The 22,269-nt window shown below is 41.1% G+C and overlaps 1 protein-coding gene across 4 annotated transcripts in view; it reads right to left on the bottom strand.

Annotated features, from left to right (window-relative positions):
• Positions 1–22,269, bottom strand: part of actr3b (actin related protein 3B) — a 355,031-nt gene that overhangs the window by 245,357 nt on the left and 87,405 nt on the right. For all 4 annotated transcript variants that reach the window (XM_069914798.1, XM_069914795.1, XM_069914796.1 and 1 more), the window contains 2 exons: positions 14,652–14,747; positions 4,036–4,143 (listed from right to left, as the gene is read on the bottom strand). In XM_069914798.1, the coding sequence (XP_069770899.1) occupies positions 4,036–4,143; positions 14,652–14,747 (204 nt within the window). The remainder of the gene's footprint in view (positions 1–4,035; positions 4,144–14,651; positions 14,748–22,269) is intronic.

Here is a 22,269-nt window from a genome sequence, read left to right on the forward strand (position 1 = left end):
CTCAGTAAATATTTATTCCCAGAATTTTACAGCATTACATTGACTTCAAAAGCTTCAGTGGTGGTAGTGCATTGTTCAACGTGTATATGGGCAGGAGCATTGGCACGTAGCAACTTTAATTTACAATGTGTTTCTGACAATAACAAGGGTGGTGCAAGGGGTTTGACAGGGATGTTAAGGAAACCGAATGCTGAAATGGTTATCAGGTTAGATAACATGATCAACTGGCAGGTTCTGAGAAGGAAATGTAAAGGAAGGGTTGAATGTGGGAAAAACACCGCATATTCCATGATAAGATAGGGTTTAAATACTTTTTTAAAGGCAGAAGCTAGAAATATGAAACAAAAACAGAAACTGCTGGCTGGGCAGTATCTATGGAAAGAGAAATGGTTAATTAGTACACGAACGAATGATCTTCAATATTGGCTAAACACAGCTCGAACCACATCATCAAGTTTGCTGACGACATGGCCATGGTGGGCCTGATCAGTAAGAATGATGAGTCAGAGATGAGGTGCAGTTGCTTAAAGGACTGGTGCAGAGCCACCAACCTATATCTGAACGTTAATAAAACAAAAGAAATAGCTGTCGACTTCATAAGGGCCCAGGGGGATCACATGCCGCTGACCATTGACAGCTCCACTGTTGAGGTCATCAAGAGCATAGAGTTCTTTGGATGCACTTGGCGGAGAATCTTACCTTGTCCCTTAACACCAGCTCCATAGCCAAGAAAGCCCAGCAGCGCTTCTACTTCCTGCAAAGGCTGAGGAAAGTTCGTCTCCCACCCTCCACCCTCACTACATTCTACAGCGGATAATATAGAAACCATCCTGTGCAACTGCATCACTGCCTGGTTTGGAAGCACCTCAGACTGCAAGACCCTGCAGAAGATAGTGAAATCAGCGGAAAAGATAATTTGGGGCTCATGCAGGCAACTTACAATACTCAATGCAGGCAAAAGACAAGAAACATTGTGAAGGACTCCACACACCCCTCATGTAAATTGTTCTCCCTTCTGCCATCTGGGAGGAGGTACCGCAGCATTCGGATCCTTACGTCCAGATTGGGCAACAGTTTTTTCTCCCAAGCCATCAGATTCCTAAACTCCAGAACATATTATACTATAATTCCAATTATCCAAAAATCAGATTCTCTGAAATCATAATTTATCTGAAAAAAATTAAAATTTTGGATATATGAGGATATCTGAAACAAATCAGAAATTGTCATTTATCCAAAATTTTTTCAGAGCTGAAATTACCTCACAGGTTGAATGAAATTAGAACAATTGTCCTCGTTTCAGGTAACTCCCTCCCCTCTCTCTTTCCATTTCATCTTTACCTTCCCCCATCTCCGACTCTCCCTCTCAAACTGTGTGCCACTGTCTCCCAGCCACAAGCAGTCAGAAGAATCCCTTGTCCAGGCACCATCAAGGGGAGCAGCCTCTCATAGAAGAGCAGGGGCCTTGGGCACCAGGGCAGGGCCTTGGTGGAGAGGTGTCGGTGGTCAGCAGCAGCCAGCAGTTTTTGGTGAGAATTAAACATTATTTTAATGATTAAAAAGTCTTCCCTTGTTGTTTGTTGTTATTTAAACAAGTGGTTTACTGCTGCTACTGGGCTGTTTTTACAAATCACCAGTTCTCCGAAAAAATGTTTATCCAACATAGGCCCAGCCCCAACCATTTTGGATAATCGGAGTTGTACTGTATGTGGATTGGGTACCATGTATACATCTTAATATTTCAATATGTTTAACTTTTATTCTAACTTATGTTTATGTAAATATGCTCCGTGGTTCTGAAGAAACGCTAACTCATCTTTACCGTTCGAACATGGCATGAACAATAAATAAAGATGACTTGACTTAAACATCAAATGATTTTTCTTGTTTCTCTCTGTTTTATTTTCCACTGTTGCCATCTAACCTGCTGAGTGTTTCTTATATTTTTGGTTTCATTTCAGAACAGCGCATCAGTTCAACTTCCTTTTATTATCTCAAATGCCAGTGAACAATGGAGCCCGGAGCTTGAAATTACCAGCTAATCGTTCCCTTAAAGATTTGCGACTTCCATGGATTTTTGCACGGGAAACGTGATCTGTAAACATGAGCAAGTGACACTGCTTCCTTAACCAAACAGATTGATGAACACACAAGTCTCTTTCACACTGCCAATTTTTCTTTGGCTTGGCTTCGCGGACGAAGATTTATGGAGGGGGTAAATGTCCACGTCAGCTGCAGCCTCGTTTGTGGCTGACAAGTCTGATGCGGGACAGGCAGACACGGTTGCAGCGGTTGCAGGGGAAAATTGGTGGGTTGGGTTTGGGTGTTGGGTTTTTCCTCCTTTGTCTTTTGTCAGAGAGGTGGACTCTGCAGTCTTCTTCAAAGGAGGTTGCTGCCCGCCGAACTGTGAGGCGCCAAGATGCACGGTTTGAGGCGATATCTGCCCACTGTCAGTGGTCAATGTGGCAGGCACCAAGAGATTTCTTTAGGCAGTCCTTGTACCTCTTCTTTGGTGCACTCTGCCAATTACAGCTGAGTTAACCCACCAATATTGAGAGGCAAAACGCACGAATTGCATGATGTAAAATGACATAACCGAGCAGGGCAAATAGATTTCAATTGGGCTCTGATACATGGAGAGAGCAAGTGTCAGAGCCCAGCCAAGTTAACTCATCAATCGCCTTCTGGTGGTGTGAAAGCACAACCTGCTCTCAAATTGTCTCTGCTGGAGTCGGGACACACCTTAAAATCCCAAGTTGCAGAATTATCTGGAAATAGTGGCCAGGTGTGAAAGGTTCCTGGGATCAGCCTCTGCAAATTTTTCCGTTTCCTAGAAGGGTTGGCAGTGAGAAAGGGGTTACAGATTCCAAACTTAGAAATGCAGTGCCAAGTCATGCACAGAAAACAAAAAAAAGGAAAAAGACAGACTAAATTGAAAGAAAAATGAGGGGCAGAATGGGAAAACAGTGTTATAATTTTATTTAATTCTCCAACAATAACCTAAAATTTGATAGAAAAAAGTACCAGTGAAATTAATGGACAAAACTGCATATTTTCTGTCATCTTTCACTGAGATTATCATATTTCAGCATGAAGCCCATTTTAACAGCTACTCACCAATTTCCACTAATAACACCACCATACTGGGTCATTGGAAATGGCTGCTCATTTATCTATTTAATAATAATTGTGTCCATAACTTTGAAGTTATATTTAATAGCAAGTTTCAGGCTATTAGGTATTGCAATGCCACAACTTGGCAAGTTTACAATACATTCCTGTCCTCCACCCAAAAAATCATGGTAAACCAATCAATCAACTCCAAGGTTCCCACCCCACTCCAGAAACTAAGTTGGATATCTATTTCCTCCAGTATTCTGGAATTTTCCACTCGGTACCACTGTGCAATTATTAGCATCATAAGGACTTCAGCAGTCGAAATAGGAAGTCAGTGCTTTCCCCAGGCATCTGAGAAAAGGACCATTACTATAGCCCTGGCAATGCATAAATCACTTTATGGACAGTCAATCTTTTGGGATGAAACAGTAACCATCCATAAAGTACTTTATAGGTTGGTATGATTGTAGTTATTTCCCATTTTCAAGATGCCTCTGGTAAAAGCTGTCCATAAAAATGAAAGCAAAATGATTTAAAACAAATTTGCTGATCTGCAAGGCTAGAATCCCTAATGACATCAAAGGAGTTCTAGGCCTTACTGTTGGACTTCATTTGGTGTCCCACAACAATGTATCACACCCATCCAGCACTAAATATCTGTCAGTTAATCCCAGTTAACAGTCTGTGCATGCAAATGTAGAACCAACTTCAGCTTCAGTAGCTGAATTGAATGCCAATAATTACATTCACATTCCAAAGTGATATATGCCAGCATAATTTGGCTCAACAGTTATTTAATTATCTATTGTAAGTATGACCTAAAGTCCAGAATCAGTATAAATGCCTAACTGAACAAAATCTTCATTCTTTTACCGCATGCGTGATAAATATTTAGGTGCGTTCAACCAACGTACTCACCACGGGAATACAATGGGTCACTCCATCGCCACTGTCTATCACTATGCCAGTTAGTGTGCGTTCTCCCACCTGACGTGAGGTCCAGGATGCAGCTAAGGCCAGCACAGCCTGCAATTTAAAATGAATCCCAAAATGTTTATGCCAATGTTCATCCAATTAAATGTGCACTTAATCTCAATATTTACAACACACTCCATCTCTTCAAATAGCACTTTAGTAGAAATTGTAATGGATTGATGTTAATCCTTAGTAAAATGTTAAAACTATATTTTATCTAGATATGGTTTAATAAGTTGGTGAGGGCTGGTACAGGGTCACACACAGGTCACATAACATTTACAGATACACCATTGTACTCAGAGAAGAGTGCTCATTCTCGGAGTCGCAGTGCCTTGGACAGACAGACCTAATGGATTTCAAGTGGGTCTTAATTATTCAAGAACTGCTGAAGGAAGCCATCTGTTTTTAATCAAAGCCACTTAAGCCTCTTGAACAGAGATGAAGTCAGAGTTTGTTATGGATATAGAATGGCTTTGAAAAAGGAACAGGATTTTGATAGAAATAAAACTGATGGTCATGTGGTTTCCAAGAATTGGAAATTATCTCAGTGATGGTGCAACGGTCACATGATTTGGAGAATTATATTACTGAATTCAGGAAGAGTACAGTTTAGAGAATACAGAAGTCAAGCCCTCTAAGAGACAGAGGTTGAAACCTTGTAATAAAAAACAGGGTTGAGTGACAGTAACCAGAATTGGTGCTGTTGTGTGCTACTCCTGGGTAAAGGGGAACAGAGAATCAGTGGCTTTTGAAATAAGGAAGACTATTTTGCTGAGACTTTGGAAAAAAAGAACAGATTTCTATAGGTCTATATTTGTGTGGCCACTTCATTTAACCCTTGTCTGGTTTGTGACTTCATCCTGGAGGAAGATAACAACATTCGTTTAACCCTTGCCTGGGTTTGTGAATTCATTGTGGAAGAAAATAGCACATTGTGAGTAACGAGGCTTGAAGATGTAATGTTTAAAAGTGCTTTATAATTATTTCTGAACTGAGAATTTAAGACCTTCAAGCAAAACTAAAATGATGCTGAACTTTTAAAAACTGACTTTTCAGAGTGGGACTTTAATTACACACACACTTACTTACATTTGCACTAGTGGGTTAAGTTCAGAGTTAAGTAAGCTTAGAGATAAGTAAAAAATGTTATATTATTAATAGTTTAATAAAAAACACTTATTTTGAATTAACCATTGTCTGATGAATTTTCCATTGCTGTTCCTGTGTTAGTGCTAACAAAGTCCCTTTAGTCCCAAAAATAATTAAAAGGGTTGTTAGTTCATGACAAAATATATTTTCTAATTCCACTGTGCTGCACAAAATTGTATAACAATCTTGAAAAAAGTAGTTCAATGATAACTCTGACCCTTGGAAAATAAAACATTGTTGTGGAACAGAAAGATCTGGAGGTATAGATGCAAAGTTCCCTGAAAATGGCAACTAAGGTGGATAAATGGTGACAAAGGAATTTGTCACGTATGCCTTCATTGGGTGGGGTATTGAATACAAAAGTTGGGAACTCATGGTTCAGCTGTGCAATGCCTTGGTAAGATCAATGCTGTCCTAATGCAATGTGCACTGTGTGCAGTTCTAGTTCTTAGCTGTACAAAAAACATCCATAAATTGGAAAAGGTGCAAAGGAAATTCACCAGGATGTTGCTGGGACAAGAGGGCCTGAGTTCTAGGAGAGGTTAGATTCCCTAGGAGAGCATCAGAGGCCAAGGACTAATCTGATAGAGGTTTATATAATCATAAAAGCCATGGATAAAGTGAATGCTCACAGTCTTTTTCTGCCAGAATAGAGGATTCTAGAACTAGATGCACAAGGTTAAGGTGAGAGGGGAGACTCTTAAGAGGATGGGTAATATTTTCACTCATCTGGAGCGAGCTGCCAGATGAGATTGTAGAAGTGGCATAAAAGAAGACATTTGGGTAGGTTCATGGTTAGGAAAGGGTGAGAAAGATACAAACCAAATATAGGAAAATGAGACATGGCCAGAATAGATATATCTGTGAGGGAATGGTTGGGGGAGTTAAAACGATTGGCTACAGGATGCACAAGTTTAGAACCACAAAGGTGTTCACCGAAGCAGCCACCTGATCAGTATTTGGCCGCACTGAGTAAACCGAATGCAGTAGGTTAGGTTGGAAGAAGTGTATGTAAAGTTCTGCTTACCTTGAATGTCCATTTGTAACCCTAGGGTGGAGGTGAGGGGGAGATGTAGAGAAGTTTTGCACTTTCTGCAATTACAGCTGACCAGGGCATCTCAGAGAGACTTATGCCTGTGAAAAATGGATGGGGTAGAGAGGGAAAGATGGCTAGTAGTGGGATCACGCTGAAGTTGGCAGAGGATAATGCATCAGATCCAGAAGAGGATCAGGTAGGCTCTCTTGTTCAGCCTGAAGGGAGGTAAAAATAGGCCAGAAGTACATGAAAGAGAAGAGACATGGATACAGGCTTCATCAATGACAACAAGGGGGAAATCTACATTTATTAAAGAAAGAAGACATTTTGGATGCCCTGGAGTGGAAGACCTCACCCTGGGAACATGTTGCAGAGGCAGAAGAATTAGGAGAAAAGAAATGGCGTCCTTATAAGTGACAGGATGGGAAAAATATATAATCCAGGTAGCTGCAAAAGTCAGTGGGTTTGTATTGTGTCTGTGATGTCTTCTGTGATAGAGACAAGGAGATCAAGGAAATGGTGAGAAGAGTCATAAATACTATTTATAGTTGTGTAACCACCCCCCTCCCCACCCCACCAAATTTTCTGGGCCAAAAATAATTGCTTGTTTTCCATATGATCCATGTAAAAGTCAACTCCCCTGTTTTAGCCCCAACCACCCACCCATCTGAGCTCCCGACGCCCTGACCATGACCTCTCATCTCGGCTGCCCACCCCCATCCAATCTCCTAACATCCCAACCGCCTGCCCGAGCTCCCGATGCCAAGACCGCGGATCCTTGCCCCGGTCACTTGCTCACCAGAGCTCCCGGCACCCCGAATGCGGATCCTCATCCCGGCCACCCGCCTACCAAAGCTCCTGACACCCACCTGCAGACCCTCACCCCCAGAGCTCCCGACACCCTGAACACGGACTTACCACCCGGCCCCAGCCATCCAGGTTCCCGACGCCTTGAACAACACAGGTACTTACTGCAGTTAAAAGTATAAACCATGTAAATGTTGACCCTCCCCTCCCCCCCCTCCACCCCACCAAATTTGACCCGAAAAAATTGGTCCAAAAATCTCAACTATTACTCGAGGGTGCAAGTTGTCAGTGAAGTTAATGAAATTACCAAATTCTACACAGGAGCTAGCACCAATGCAATTATCAGTGTAACAGAGAAAGAGTTGGGTGTGGTACCTGAATAGGGACTGTTGCATGTATCCAACAAAAAAAGCAAGCACTGCTGGGGCCCATACATGTATCTATGGCTACACCCTGGATATGGAAGAAATGGGGGAAGTCAAAGGAGGTTAAGGGTAATGGCAAATCCAGCCAAGCAGAGGCAAGTGCCTGAGGGCTGTGGATAGGAACCAAGATCGGAAAAAAAATTGTTACGCCCCTGTCACATTTGTGGCCCGAAATGTGAAGTTAATAAAACATTAAACACAAGTTTAATCAGGTAAACTTCTTAGTGGCTTTATTCTCCTGTTTCCTTTGTTCTCTTGCTCGTGCTCTTATCTCTCCCTCATACCACGTGATTTCCGGTACATCTCATACATATTCATTATCATGACATCCCTCCTTTAATCAGAAATAAACTTTACCTTCATTTACTAATATCCCTCGGAAACATACAAACATCGAAACTAATGGTAATACTATAACTCAACTACATAAAATTTACTTCCTACAGCACTCATACATGCACTGTATGATATAAGATTAAAATACTGTCCCAAAGTTCTTATTAAAACTATGGCACAAAGACTTCGTATCGTTTGGGCACTTTCCGGTTTCGTTTCGGCCTGTCTGCGATATTGTTGTCGCTTCTCGGTTGTTCACTCTCAGCGTCGGAAATACTGCTTGCCACGGCTTCGGGTGTTTCTGGCGCTCTAGTCACTTCATCAGGAGTGCTGGTAACTGCCTCTGGAACATCATCAGGTCTCTAAGTTTCAGCATCTCGTATTGGCCTTTCAACCTCTTCGCTCGATGTATCTCTGGACTGGTACCTTTTTACACTTGATACATTCCTCTTATTCAAGACTCCAGTCGGAGACTTGACTGTCACCATACTGCCACTTCTGGATATGTCAGTATAGGGTTGATGGTAATAAGGTGTGTCTAGCTTACCACCAGTTTCATGCCTCACTAGAACATTATCTCCTGGCATGATGTCTGAGTACTTGGCTCCACGTTTCGAATCTGTGTACAGCTTTGCTGCACCTTTCTTTTCAGCATCGTGGTCCCTCATCTCCTGGTCGTCTCGGATTTCCTTTATTTCTGGCATTTTTGTGCGGATTTTTCTCCCAAAAAATGCTTCTGCAGGACTTTTTCCAGTGGTTGCATGAGGCGTTGCTCGATAGACAGCCACATAAGATAGCAATGCTTCTCGCCAATTTTGTCCTTCTGCGTGTGCAATTCTCAATCGTTTTTCAATGGACTCATTTTGTCTCTCTATTTCTCCATTGGCTTGCGGCCATTTCAGAGTTACTTTATGATGGTGGATACCTGTGGTCCTCATGTATTCCGCAAATGTCTCTGAAATGAATTGTGGACCATTGTCAGAGTATAATGTAACAGGTAATCCATATCTTGCGAATATCTCTGCTAACGCTTGTATTGTTTTTTCAGTGGTTGTGGACTTCAACACCACGTACTCATAGTATCTGCTGTAGTAATCTATCACTACCATAATTGATTCACCCGTCGGTAAAGGTCCAAGAAAATCAACAGCTACGTCGATCCGTGGTCCTGTCAGAAGTTGCGTACTCCGGATCGGTTCTGGCGGATTACTCCTACTTGTGATTTGACATCCGTGACAAGTTTTAACAAATTTCTCTGCGTCTTTATCACAACCTGGCCACCATACCTTCGTTCTGAGGTTTTGCTTGGTACCAACAATACCTAGGTGTCCTTCATGCGCTAAGGATACGATCTTCGGTCTCAATCTTTGTGGTATCACCAATCTGCAACCTCTTAATACACACTGTCCGATGCAACAAAGTTCGTCTCTAATGGGAATGTAAGCCTTGTGAGTACACTTGTCCCATTGTCCACTCTGTATGCATTCTCTTACTTCCATGAGTTCTGGATCATGTTCGGATTCTCTCTCGACTTCCTTCGTAGTCACAGCTTTCGGTGTCGCCTGAATAGCTACGAAGCGTACAAAGCTCTCTGTTTCTGTTCCCAATTCTGACTTGGATTGTGGACCACCATCCTTCACCAATCTGGACAGCGGATCTGCAATGTTTGCTTTCCCTGCTATGTGGATTACTTTATATTTGTAGGGTTGTAGTCTGAGTACCCATCTCTCTATTCTGGCACATGGTTTTGATCTAGGTGCATAGATCACCTCTAATGGCTTATGATCTGTGATGAGTTCAAATTCAATGCCGTATAAATATGCATGGAACCTCTCACAGGCCCATACAAGTCCAAGTGCTTCTTTCTCTGTCTGAGAGTATCTTCTTTCCACATCAGATAATGATCTTCTGGCATAGGCAATGATTCGTGGTCCTCCATCATGCATCTGGACCAACACGGCTCCTAAACCAACCAGGCTGGCATCCGCTATGACTTTGGTTGATGCCGCCGGATCGTAATATCCAAGAGTTTTTGCATCTGTCAGGCTTTGCTTCAGCGCTGTGAACGCTTTCTTCTCCTCAGATCCAAAATGAAATGGTACACCTTTCCTGGTTAGTTTCCTTAGTGGTTCTGCCACTGTAGCGAAATTAGGAATGAACTTTGCACAAAAATTGACCAATCCTAGGAAACTCCTCACCTCTGTTGCGTTCTGAGGTGCACGTGCCTCTTCAATAGCTTTCACATTGGCCTCTGCAGGGTTTAGTCCTTTCCGTGTAAGTCTGTGTCCCATGAAGTCCATTTCTGACACACCGAACTGGCACTTGTTTCCATTCACGATAAGGCCTGCTTCCTGTAGTCTAGATAGTACACACCTCAACCGTTTGTCATGCTCTTCCTTCGTTGGTGCATGGACTATGATGTCGTCAGAAATGTTGGCAACTCCAGGAATGCCTTGAATCACTCGATGGATTTCATACTGGTAGATCTCCGAAGCTGCATTAATTCCAAATGATAGTCTCTTGTAACGATACAATCCACAGTGAGTCACAAATGTAGTTACATCTCAGGAACCTGGATCCAGCTCTAATTGATGATAGACCCACTTCAGATCAATTTTTGAGAATACCTTGCTGGTATTTAGTTCTTGAAGTGTTTCTTCCACTGTTGGTATAGGGTGTCGTTCTCTAATTATAGCTTCATTGGCCATTCTCATGTCAACACATAGTCTTATGTCACCCTTTGGTTTGGGCACAATCACTACGGGACTGACCCATTGTGTCGAATGTTCCACCGGTTCAATAATGTCTTGTTCGATCAATTCTTTAATTTTGGCTTTGACTTTCCCACGAAGTCCAAACGGAGTTCGGCGCATTGGTTGTGCCTTGGGTTTGACCGTATCATCTACCGCTAGCTTCAATTGTCGACCTTTCAGCTTTCCTACTCTTTTGAAGACTGCGGGGAATTCTTGCTTCATATCCTCGTATGTCTGAATTGAATTGATACAAGCTCCAATATGAAGTATTGCCAGGTCTTGCGCTGTGCTTCTACTCAACAATGGTTCTCCCCTCACTTCTATGACCATAAACTCTGCTTCGGTGTACTTATCTCCAGCTTCAACAGTTGCAGTAAAACATCCAATGGTCTGCAATGGTTTGGTTGCTGTGTATGGATACAGTTTCTTGGAACACTTCTTTGAGGTACAGATGATCTTTTTCTTTTTCAACTTTTCCCATAAATGTCGATCAATCACATTACTGTCACTGCCTGAGTCTACAATGACCTGAACTGTCACTCCACCAATGATCACTGGGACTTTCTCATGACGTACTTCACTCAACGTAAATTGGTAACAACTCTGTTCCTCCTGGGTATCATCATCGTCACCGTCTATCTGGCGAATGGTATCTTTCTTTCCAGGATACTTTCCTTTCCCCCAGGCTTTGCCTTTGGAAGTTGTACTCTTCCTCTTCTGGTCTGCATTGGACTTGCTTTTGCACTTCTTTGCAAAGTGGTCCTTACCTCCACACTTTCTGCAAACTTTGCCTTTGGCCGGGCAATATGGTTCTTTTCCAAAGTGACCTCGGTTTCCACATCAATAACACTCCACGTCCTGTGTCGACGTATATTTTGGCTGATTATGGCGATGTGAGAGCCTCTTAATTTGCTGGCTTGAGTTGTCTTTCAGGGTCATGGTATGAAATTGCCCTTCAACAGCCTCTAATGCAGCAGCAATGGTTAAAGCATCGGTGAGTTCCAACTCACTCCCTCTTTCCAGTAGACGTCTTCTGAGTTTATCTGATCTGCAGTGCTGTACGACTTGATCCAATAATTGGTTGTCCAAATCAGCTGGCATGTAATTGCATCCAACAGCTAGCTGGCGTAGTCTCGTCACGTACTGAGCAATTGTCTGGCCATCTTCTTGTCTCGTTCTCTGAAACAAATGACGTTGAAATCTAGCATTCGGTGTCACTACATAGTGTGCATTTAATGCATCTACCGCTGTCCGGTACTCATCCTTTCTTCCAGTATTCAAAAGTGTCTTAAATGTTTCCCGAACTGAGGGTCCTGCAGTGAAAAGAAGTAACGCCCTTCTCTGCGCTTTTTGTTTAACCGTACCGGTATCTAGAAATAGGCCACGACTGTCGGCGTAGGATTCAAATTCTTCCAGCCATGCATTCCACTTCACACTTACAGTGTTTGCATCACCTGTTGGGTCAAAATGAGCAATTCCACTATGTGTTAGAAAGTCACCGTTTGCACCAGGCATGAGGAAATATTCCAGCCCCAAAAGTACTAAGCCAAAGAGAAAATTCTTATCACCTTGAAGTTGTCTGTAAACCTCTGTAATCTTGTTTAGTCTTTAATTTTCTTCAAGCTTCTTTCATCCTCGTCGCCAATGTCACATTTGTGGCCCGAAATGTGAAGTTAATAAAACATTAAACACAAGTTTAATCAGGTAAACTTCTTAGTGGCTTTATTCTCCCGTTTCCTTTGTTCTCCTGCTTGTGTTCGTATCTCTCTCTCATACCACGTGACTTCCGGTACATCTCATACATATTCATTATCATGACAGCCCCGAGTGGTGAACTTGTAGAATTCCAAAGAAAGCAATGGAAGCCAAATGATTCATCATATTAAGAAAGGGATATGTATATTTTATAATAGGAGGGATCATGGCAGGCAGCGGTTAGTAAAATTGATGATCTGTTCTATCATATTGAATGGTGGAGTAGGTCCGAAGAGCAAAATCTCCTCCCCCTGTTCCATTTTTTTATGTTTCCATGAGAGTTTTGGGCATCAGGTCAAATTCACACAAATGATTAGATCTGCCAAGTTCTTGTTGAAATGGGGAGCAGACCCATTTCATATTACAGGAGCAAGGCCAAATCACACTTATAAATTGGTCCTTTCCCTCGTCAGTCCAATTCCAATTTCAAATGTATGCTCATAAGATGCATGAAAATTGCTCTTTCTGATTCTCTGAGCCAAGCCAGGTCCACGATTATTTTTAAAAAAAAATAATCTTGCCTGATTGAAGAGCAGGAATATTTTATTGGATCATCTAATTCAATGGGTTTCATGGATGTGTTTCACTGACACTGATGAATGTGTGTCACACGTTAAATTCAGGACAGGTTGATGTTGTGAATTTGCCTGCTTCAAAAATCCAATTTAGCCTGCCGAGATTTATTAACCTCAACTTCTGACCCATTTTAATTGGCAGAGATGGAAGCCTGACATCCCATCTGCACGAGCCAGGCTTGACGAAGCAGTGCAAGGGAAAATTCTACTTAAAATGTATCTCTCCATTGTTACCAGCTCTGATTGTGTGTTCCTTCCTCCCTTCCCCATCGCCATCTCTCATTTACCTTGGTTAAAAAAGAAGAGAACACTTGTCCAGAAAGTAAAATACTATTTATGTCAACTATACTGCTGGTTTCCCTTTCAGCTCTAGATCACCTCGAAAACAGCAATTCATACATACAGCTGCTCTTCATCAACTATAGCTTGGCCTTCAATACCATCATTCCCTCAGAGCTGGTCAAGAAGCTACAAATTCTAGGCCTCTGTACCCCCCACCCCCTCCGTAACTGGATCCTCGACTTTATCTCATTGAAAGACCATAGTCAGTACGAATTGGAAACAACGTCTCCTCTTCGCTGATTATCAATACAGACACACCCCAAGGATGTGTGCTTATCCCACTGCTCTACTCATACACCTATCCTAACTGTGTGGCCAGGCACAATTCCAATGCCACCAACAAGTTTGCCGATGTCACCACAGTTGACTACAGAATAACAAACAGCAAGGAGGAAGGGTCCAGGAAGGAGATAGATCAGCTCGTTGAATGGTGTAACGACAACAACCTTGTGCTCAGCGTCAGCAAAACCAAGCAGAATGATTGTAGACTTCAGGAGGAAGTCAGGGGAACACGACCCAGTCCTCATCGAGGGCTCAGTAGTGGAGAAAGTCAAGAATCTCAAATTCCTGGGCGTCAACATCTCTGAGAATCTGCCCTGGAGATTCAGGATGACACTGAAGACTCTTGTAAATATCTGCAGGCCTACTGTGGAAAGCATTTTGGCTGGTTACATCACTGCCTGGTATGGAGGCACCAACTCTCAGGACAAGAATAAACTCCGGAGGGTTATTAACTCAGCCTGCAATGTCACAGGTACCAGACTTCACTCCATCAGGGACATCTTCATGAGGCAGTGCCTTAAAAAAAATAGCCTCTATCCTCAAGGACTCCCACCACCCAGGCCATGCCCTCTTCACTTTGCTACCATTGGGGAAAAAAGGTACAGGAGCCTAAAGACGAGCACCCAGCGGCACAAGGACAGCTTCTTCCCCGCTGCCATCAGATTCCTGAATGAACAATGAACCAAAGACACTGCCTTAATTTTCAGGCACTACTATTTTTTTATAGTAATGTTGTAAGATGGTTATAATATGAAGGTTTGCACTACGACGCTGCCGAAAACACTGAATTTCATGACTTGTTCACGACAATAAATTCTGATTCTGGCTATTTTAGTTTCTTCCCAAAACTTATTTTTCATTGTGGCTCCCCCTCAATCACCATAAAATGCAAGCACTATACCCCGCCAAGAGATCTGGCAAGCAAGCTGCTTCCAAGCTTCTGCCAATACTGCGGTTTCTAACCATCAAAAGGTGATAAATTGGAACATGGATCACAATCAACTTCCTGCTCTCCCAGTGACAATAACGCCAAAAATTTGGTCTCGGATAGCGACTGCCATTTACGAAGAATCTATACTAGTTGCAAGCTTTTTACCTGGACCGCAATGTAAAGTCCTGGGACGTTAAAGGATTCAAACATGATTTCTGCGAGGTATTCTCGGTTCTCTGGTGTGTTGAGAGGTGGTTCTGTCTGCAAAACAAAAAATAACTTTATATCCAAAGCTAATATCTTCAAATGAAGAAATGATTGCCTTCATCTCTGAAAATTTTTTTTTTAAAAGACTACAGCACGGTAACAGGTCCTTTCGGACCACGTGTTCATGCCACCTAATTAGATCCAATTGACCTACACATCTGGTATTTTTTTGAATGGTGGAAGGAAACTTGGAGCGTCTGAACACGGGGATAAGGTACAAATTTTTAATAGACAGTGCTGGTTTCAACCCCCGGTCACTGGCGCTGTAACAGCGTTGCATGAACCGCGACAAAAATAGGTGTACAAAATTATGATGGTTATTATACACAGAGTAAATGCAAATAGGCATTTCCAAAGGTCGGGTGAGATACAAACCAGATGGCATAGTTTAAAGGTGAAAGAGAAGTTTCAGGGGAACTTCACAGAGAGCAGTGAGAGTATGGAACTAGCTGCCAGTTAAAGTTGTGAATGCAGGCTCCATTTTAACATCTAAAATAAATTTGGACAAATACATGGATGGGAGGGGTATGGAGGGATATGGACTGGGTGCAGGACAGTGGAATTAGGCAGAATAATAGCACGGGACAGACTATAAAGGCCGAATGGCCTGTCGTCTGTATTGAAATGTTCTATAGTTCTATGATGACTCCACATAGTTCTTTATCCTCAGTATCATTAAGTGTCACATAGAGGAACTTCTGCCAGCCATCAAGCAAAGGGCACCATGAGCATTGCCCAGTACCCCTAACAATAGAAGAAAAGCAAAAGCGAGTTCCTTCAGTCACTGGTTGTCTGTGGATTCCTGCAGCCACACAGACTCATCACCAACCCGAGCTGCAGACTCAAAACTCCAACAGAGTGCTCTAGGCTCTTCGGGAGCCTTTCTTGCCTTCAGCACCCTTTATATCCTCGCTCTGTTACCTGGCTCCCATGAGCTAGTCTCTCACAGCCTGTATGGGTTCCCCAACCTCAAAATGCGCACCTCAGCCGCTGAGTCCCTTGCTGGTCCGCTACTGTGGTCTCGGTCCTTTAGGGTCATCTCCCATGCTTTTCCTTCTCAACAGAGAGTGTCCCCCCATTACTTTAAAGAGTCACCAGCATTAAGACCGCAGGTTGAACCCTTTGGAGCAATGAAGTGTCTCCACTCTGCTCTCCCAGGTCTGCTTGATGCTGGAATCTAATCCACCACCAGCAGTAGCCATGAATACTAACCACTCGTTGATCCCAATTATTTGGTGATCCCATCAATCTCAACAGTGACCTACCACCACCACCAGTCTCTACCAATCTGAAGTTCCTTCTGAATTCAGATATGGTCCCCATGTTTCTAAAGAATCTTGCAGGATCTTTCCAACACAAAAGAAAACAGTAACTCCAAAATTTAATTATTCAATTTCTTTTGTGCTTTCCAAGCCCGAGGAGGCAGACTTGGACATCAAGAAGACAGAGCATTGGATGTTGTCAATACAAACTTTGGCAATGCTTTTGTGGAGATGCAATATTGTATACTGGTCCAGAGGGTTAAGGCACTAGGGATCCAAGGCATGTTGGCAAACTGGATCCAGATTTGGCTTGTTGATAGGAGGTGGAAGGCAGTGGGAGCTTGGGTTTTTCCTTACTGGAAAGTTTGAATAAGTGATGTACCACAGAGGTCAATGCAGAGATCCTTCCTGCTTCCAGTACACAAGTGATATGGATGAAACGACAGAAGATATGATTAACTAGTTTGCAGATGACATGAAAATTGGTGGCCATAGGAAGGTTGTTTAAAGATATAGCAGGACATGGGTCATCTGGAAAGCTGGGCAGATCAATGGCAGATGCAAGTTAATCCAGAAATGCAAGGTAATTTTGGGACATTAAGAGTAAATGACAGGAATATAAAGAGCATTGATGTATAGATTCAACTTCTGAATTTCAACGATTCATCCAATTAATCAATTTGGCATGAGGGTTAAAAAGTATATTAAGTTAATCGTTCTACTGCTTAACAAGAAAAAAATTATATTTAAAAAAAAATTAAACTTTCCACTGATTCTGATGATCGATTTCCCGTTTAATGCTTTTTCCGGTGCATCAGGAACAGATGTTCCTTGGAAATAATTAAATTTCAACGACAAGATCCTGAAAAAGATTGTTTTATCTTTTAAAGTTTAAATAGACTTACTGCCATGGAATCTGATATATAAAAAAGGCGTATCAGTGCACTTTGATGTCACTAAGTAACTGGTTAAAAAAAAAATGGGCAATTTGCTTTTGGGGAAAAAAACTTTCTTCACTAGATATAGAGAAAAATTATAACAATTTAGTCCATATTGATAACTGGAACAACTTGTACATGTCCAAACACCACAGAACCATCTATCATATGATTTACTGCTGGAAAAACTTAGTCATTTACACCATCAGCAATTTTTTGTATTGCTTTAGATTTTTTTTCCTGCAAGTTTTGCTCTTTTTCTCACAATATTTCTTTATTGTCTTTCTCTTTAACGCACCATAAATCAGTTCCTTGATCTCTGACCCAGCTACATTCATCAACCCACGCATTCAATTCCCAGATTAGGAGGAAGAGCGAGAAAAACATTAATTGAGCATAATATCAATTTGCCTCATCTTCATCCACTATGCATTTGCACCTCAAACGAGCTCAAAACAGGCATAATAATTCAGGCCAATTGTATTTTATGCATGAAATAATTTTTTTTTTTAGTGCCAAATTAGTCAGTGCTTATCAAATATATTTATGCAAACTGAAGTCAGAGAGATTGATATATCTGAAGTCAAAGCAAATGATTTACTGTATATTTTGGTATTGAAACCCTCAAAAATGTCCCAAAAAATGGGGGTCAACATACACCAGATATGCTTTACAGACCTTAAATTTAACTCAAAACATCGCTGTATACCAATTTGACATACAAGCCAACCCTTGAAAAACCCAACTACGACAAATTTTCATTGTAAATTTTATCATAAAAAAACCATTTAGAATCCTCTACTCTAATTGTCTGAGGCTAAGATCGCAGCAAGTACGTCCATACTCTCACTGTTCAGGTCCCAGTCTGTATCTGATGTGGTGGCTTCAGCTTTGCTCTCAGTGTCCCACAATAAATCACCTTCTGTACCATCAATTGTGCAAGAGATATCGCATTTATTTTTATCAAGGATTTTATCACAGTCTCTTGAGCACAAAGTTACACAGCATATCCAGTGATGCAGCATGCATTGCCCCACCTTTTGTAAATGATTTTTCTTCATTTGTCATCCATGTATTGCATTCTTCATGCACATGGTCTTTATATGGCTTGTTCAAGCAGACATCGAGAGGTTGCAATAGAGACATCAAACCACCCGGGATAACCGCCATGTAAGTATTATGTAGTGCTAATCTACTTTTAGTGTTCTCAATTAAGTGGCTGAAGGTAGAAACTCACGTGAATAGGGTGGCCTGAAGGTAGAAACTCACGTGAATAGGGTGGTGAAGAAGGCTTTTAGTATGCTGGCCTTTATCAATCATTGCATGGAATATAGGAGTTGGGAGGTGATGTTGAGATTGTATAAGACGTTGGTGCGGCCTAATTTGGAGTTCTGTGTGCAGTTCTGGTCGCCTAATTATAGGAAGGATATAAACAGAGTGGAGAGAGTGCAGAGAAGGTTTACCAGAATGTTGCCTGGGTTTAAGCATCTGGAGTATGGGGAGAGATTGGACAGATTGGGTCTTTATTCTTTGGAGCGTAGAAGGTTGAGAGGGGATTTGATAGAAGTATTTAAGATTATGAAAGGGATAGACAGAATGGATGTGGATAGACTATTTCCGTTAAGAGGAGGAAAGATTAAAACAAGAGGGCATGAGTTAAGAATTAAGGGGCAGAGGTTTAGAGGTAACATGAGGGGGAACTTCTTTACTCAGAGAGTGGTAGCTGTGTGGAATGATCTTCCGGGAGAAATAGTGGCGGCGGAGTCAATTGTATTATTTAAGAAAAGGTTGGACAGGTATATGGATGAGAAGAAGATGGAGGGTTATGGGCATTGTGCAGGGAGGTGGGACTAGAAAGGGGTGTTTGGTTCGGTGCGGACTAGAAGGGCCTAATGGCCTGTTTCCGTGCTGTAATTGTTATGTTATGTTAAAATATATCCCAGAGCAGCAAACTCTGTTCTTTGCATAACCAGCCTAGCTGCCTGTTCCACACATTCTCTATCCATAGTTTTACACCATTTTTATCCATCCATCCTTTTTCATGAAAATGTACAAAAATACCTGCTGGGAATTTTATTTTAGGTTTAAGTTTGAGCTTGAAGATTCATCCCATCGGCCATGCACCACCAGAACACCATAAACCTGGTCCTTTTATGGCTCATACTTCTGTTTTGGAGTTTTCACACCTTTACATTCCTTGGTTCTATTCATGTCTAAATTCATGAGGTCTTCGTCCATGTTTCCGATATTTTCCAATGCAAGCTGCAGTTTCTACTGGTTACGTACAATGAACTGGTGAAAACTTACAACTTTATGGTCAAGATCTTTTGATAGTTTCTGAGTAATTTTTGTTTTTTGTCGTAATAACAAATTTTTCCGATTCATGGAATGGTAGCTTCAAAATCTTTACTGAGTTCTTGGTGTGACTTTGCCCACCTCATTGCAAATGCTCTTATTTTATTTCAGGTGACGATGTAGCAATTTTGCTTCTGTTCACATACCCATTCTGCAAAGTGATTTTCCAACTCTGGCCAATGAGTGATTCCCCTTCTCATCGAACATTGGCTTTTTGGTATTTTTCTTAAGAGTCTCTTCTTTCTCTTTCCAATCTCTTATCAACTTCTCATATACATCAGTTTTTTTTTGCAGCAGCGCAGTTGTGGTTTTATTGGCCATTTCTTTCTTTTAACTTAAAACTTGCTTCATACTTTCGTCATTTTGCTGGATCCTTCATGATATCAACAAATTTCAACCAACGCCCAACAGTTCAGTCAATGTGAATTTTTTGGGAGGGGGGTCGGCTTATAAACCCAATATACGATAAAGCCATTAAAATGAGGTTGAAAGGGGGTCGACTTATTTGCCAGTTGACTTGTACGCCAAAATGTACAGTATTTCAAACCAAAACAGAAAAGAAAATAAGAAACACATGGGAAGTTAGGCAGCATGTGAGGAAGGAGAACCAGCAAACATTAGACAGTCTGGGAGTCTTTATCAGATATGGGAGAGAGGGGAATACATTAGTTTCAGTAAGACAGAACACAAGAATGTAGAAGGAGGAGAAGACAACTGACTCCAACCCAACCCCCTCCACACTCAATATGATCCTAGCTGAACTGCCTCAGCTCTCATCTCTTCCTTTTTTTTTGAATATTTTATTAAGTTTCAACACATATATAACAATTAGTAAAATCATATATCTCATTGTTACAAAACTTATAAATACATGTTGATTTATATAAAGGAAAAAATGAAAGAAAAAACTACAAAAGAAAAAGACCAACTAATCCCTCCCTACTACCCCTACTAAAAAACTAATTGCTAAAATATATAGTAAACATAATTATATTTTAAATTGGATTGCTTCAGAAGACGCTCAAAGATCCAAAAAAAATTCTTCTAAAAAAAACACGTTATTTATTTTATTTTAAGGGAAGACTTCACCGGTCTGGAGGACTCGAAGGAATTATTTATAATTTTAATCCCATTGTTCAAACATAAGAGCTTCAAATCTGTAAAAATACAGAATATTTACCCATCAAATTATATCTATTTTTTTTCTAATGGAATACAACTTTGAATCTCTGTATGTCATCTTCCTAATGTCAACGAAGCATCTGATTTCCAAGTAACAGCAAAACATTTCCTTGCTATCACCAAAGATAATTTAACAAATTTCAATTGAAAATCTGATAAAGATAATTTAAGAGTTATATTCTCAAAATTTTCCATCAATAGTAATTCAGGATTTAACAGAAGAACAATACCTGTAACCTGTTGTAAAAACTTACTAATGAAAATCCAAAAAGATTTAACTTTTAAACAAGACCATGTGGAATGAATAAAAGTTCCATTATCTTCTCCACATCTAAAACATTGATCTGATACATTTGATTTCCATCTATTCTATTTCTGAGGTGTAATATTATAACTGATGTAAAAAATAATGAAGTCATCGATATCTTACATTAACTATATTACATAAATCTGCTTTACATAAATCTTGACATATTTATTGATCTATTGTTATATTTAAATCTTGCTCCCATCTTTCTTATGACTTAAACAAACCTAATTTAGGTGCCTTTTCTTGTAACATCAAATATAATAATAATAATAATAATAATAACAATTACAGCACGGAAACAGGCCATTAGGCCCTTCTAGTCCGCACCGAACCAAACACCCCTTTCTAATCCCACCTCCCTGCACAATGCCCATAACCCTCCATCTTCCTCTCATCCATATACCTGTCCAACCTTTTCTTAAATAATACAATTGACTCCGCCGCCACTATTTCTCCCGGAAGATCATTCCACACAGCTACCACTCTCTGAGTAAAGAAGTTCCCCCTCATGTTACCTCTAAACCTCTGCCCCTTAATTCTTAACTCATGTCCTCTTGTTTTAATCTTTCCTCCTCTTAACGGAAATAGTCTATCCACATCCACTCTGTCTATCCCTTTCATAATCTTAAATACTTCTATCAAATCCCCTCTCAACCTTCTACGCTCCAAAGAATAAAGACCCAATCTGTCCAATCTCTCCCCATACTCCAGATGCTTAAACCCAGGCAACATTCTGGTAAACCTTCTCTGCACTCTCTCCACTCTGTTTATATCCTTCCTATAATTAGGCGACCAGAACTGCACACAGAACTCCAAATTAGGCCGCACCAACGTCTTATACAATCTCAACATCACCTCCCAACTCCTATATTCCATGCAATGATTGATAAAGGCCAGCATACTAAAAGCCTTCTTCACCACCCTATTCACGTGAGTTTCTACCTTCAGGGAACGATGTACCGTCACTCCTAAATCTTTCTGCTCTTCTGTATTCCTCAATGCTCTCCCATTTACCACATATGTCCTATTCTGATTCTTCTTACCAAAATGAAGCACCTCACACTTATCAGCATTAAATTCCATCTGCCATTTTTCAGCCCACTTTTCTAAGCAGCCCAAATCCCTCTGCAATCCTAGAAAACCTTCTTCATTATCCACTATTCCACCTATCTTAGTATCGTCTGCATATTTACTAATCCAATTCACCACCCCATCATCTAGATCATTCATGTATATAACGAACAACAATGGGCCCAATACAGATCCTTGAGGCACACCACTGGTCACCGGCCTCCAACCTGACAGACAATTATCCACTACCACTCTCTGGCCTCTCCCTTTCAGCCAATGTTCAATCCATTTGACTATCTCAAAATTTATACCTAAAGACTGCACCTTCCTAACTAACCTTCCATGTGGTACCTTATCGAAGGCCTTACTGAAGTCCATATAGACAACATCCACTGCGC

This window comes from Narcine bancroftii, chromosome 1 (assembly GCF_036971445.1).
Source record: "Narcine bancroftii isolate sNarBan1 chromosome 1, sNarBan1.hap1, whole genome shotgun sequence".
In the NCBI taxonomy this organism is placed as follows: Eukaryota; Metazoa; Chordata; class Chondrichthyes; order Torpediniformes; family Narcinidae; genus Narcine; species Narcine bancroftii.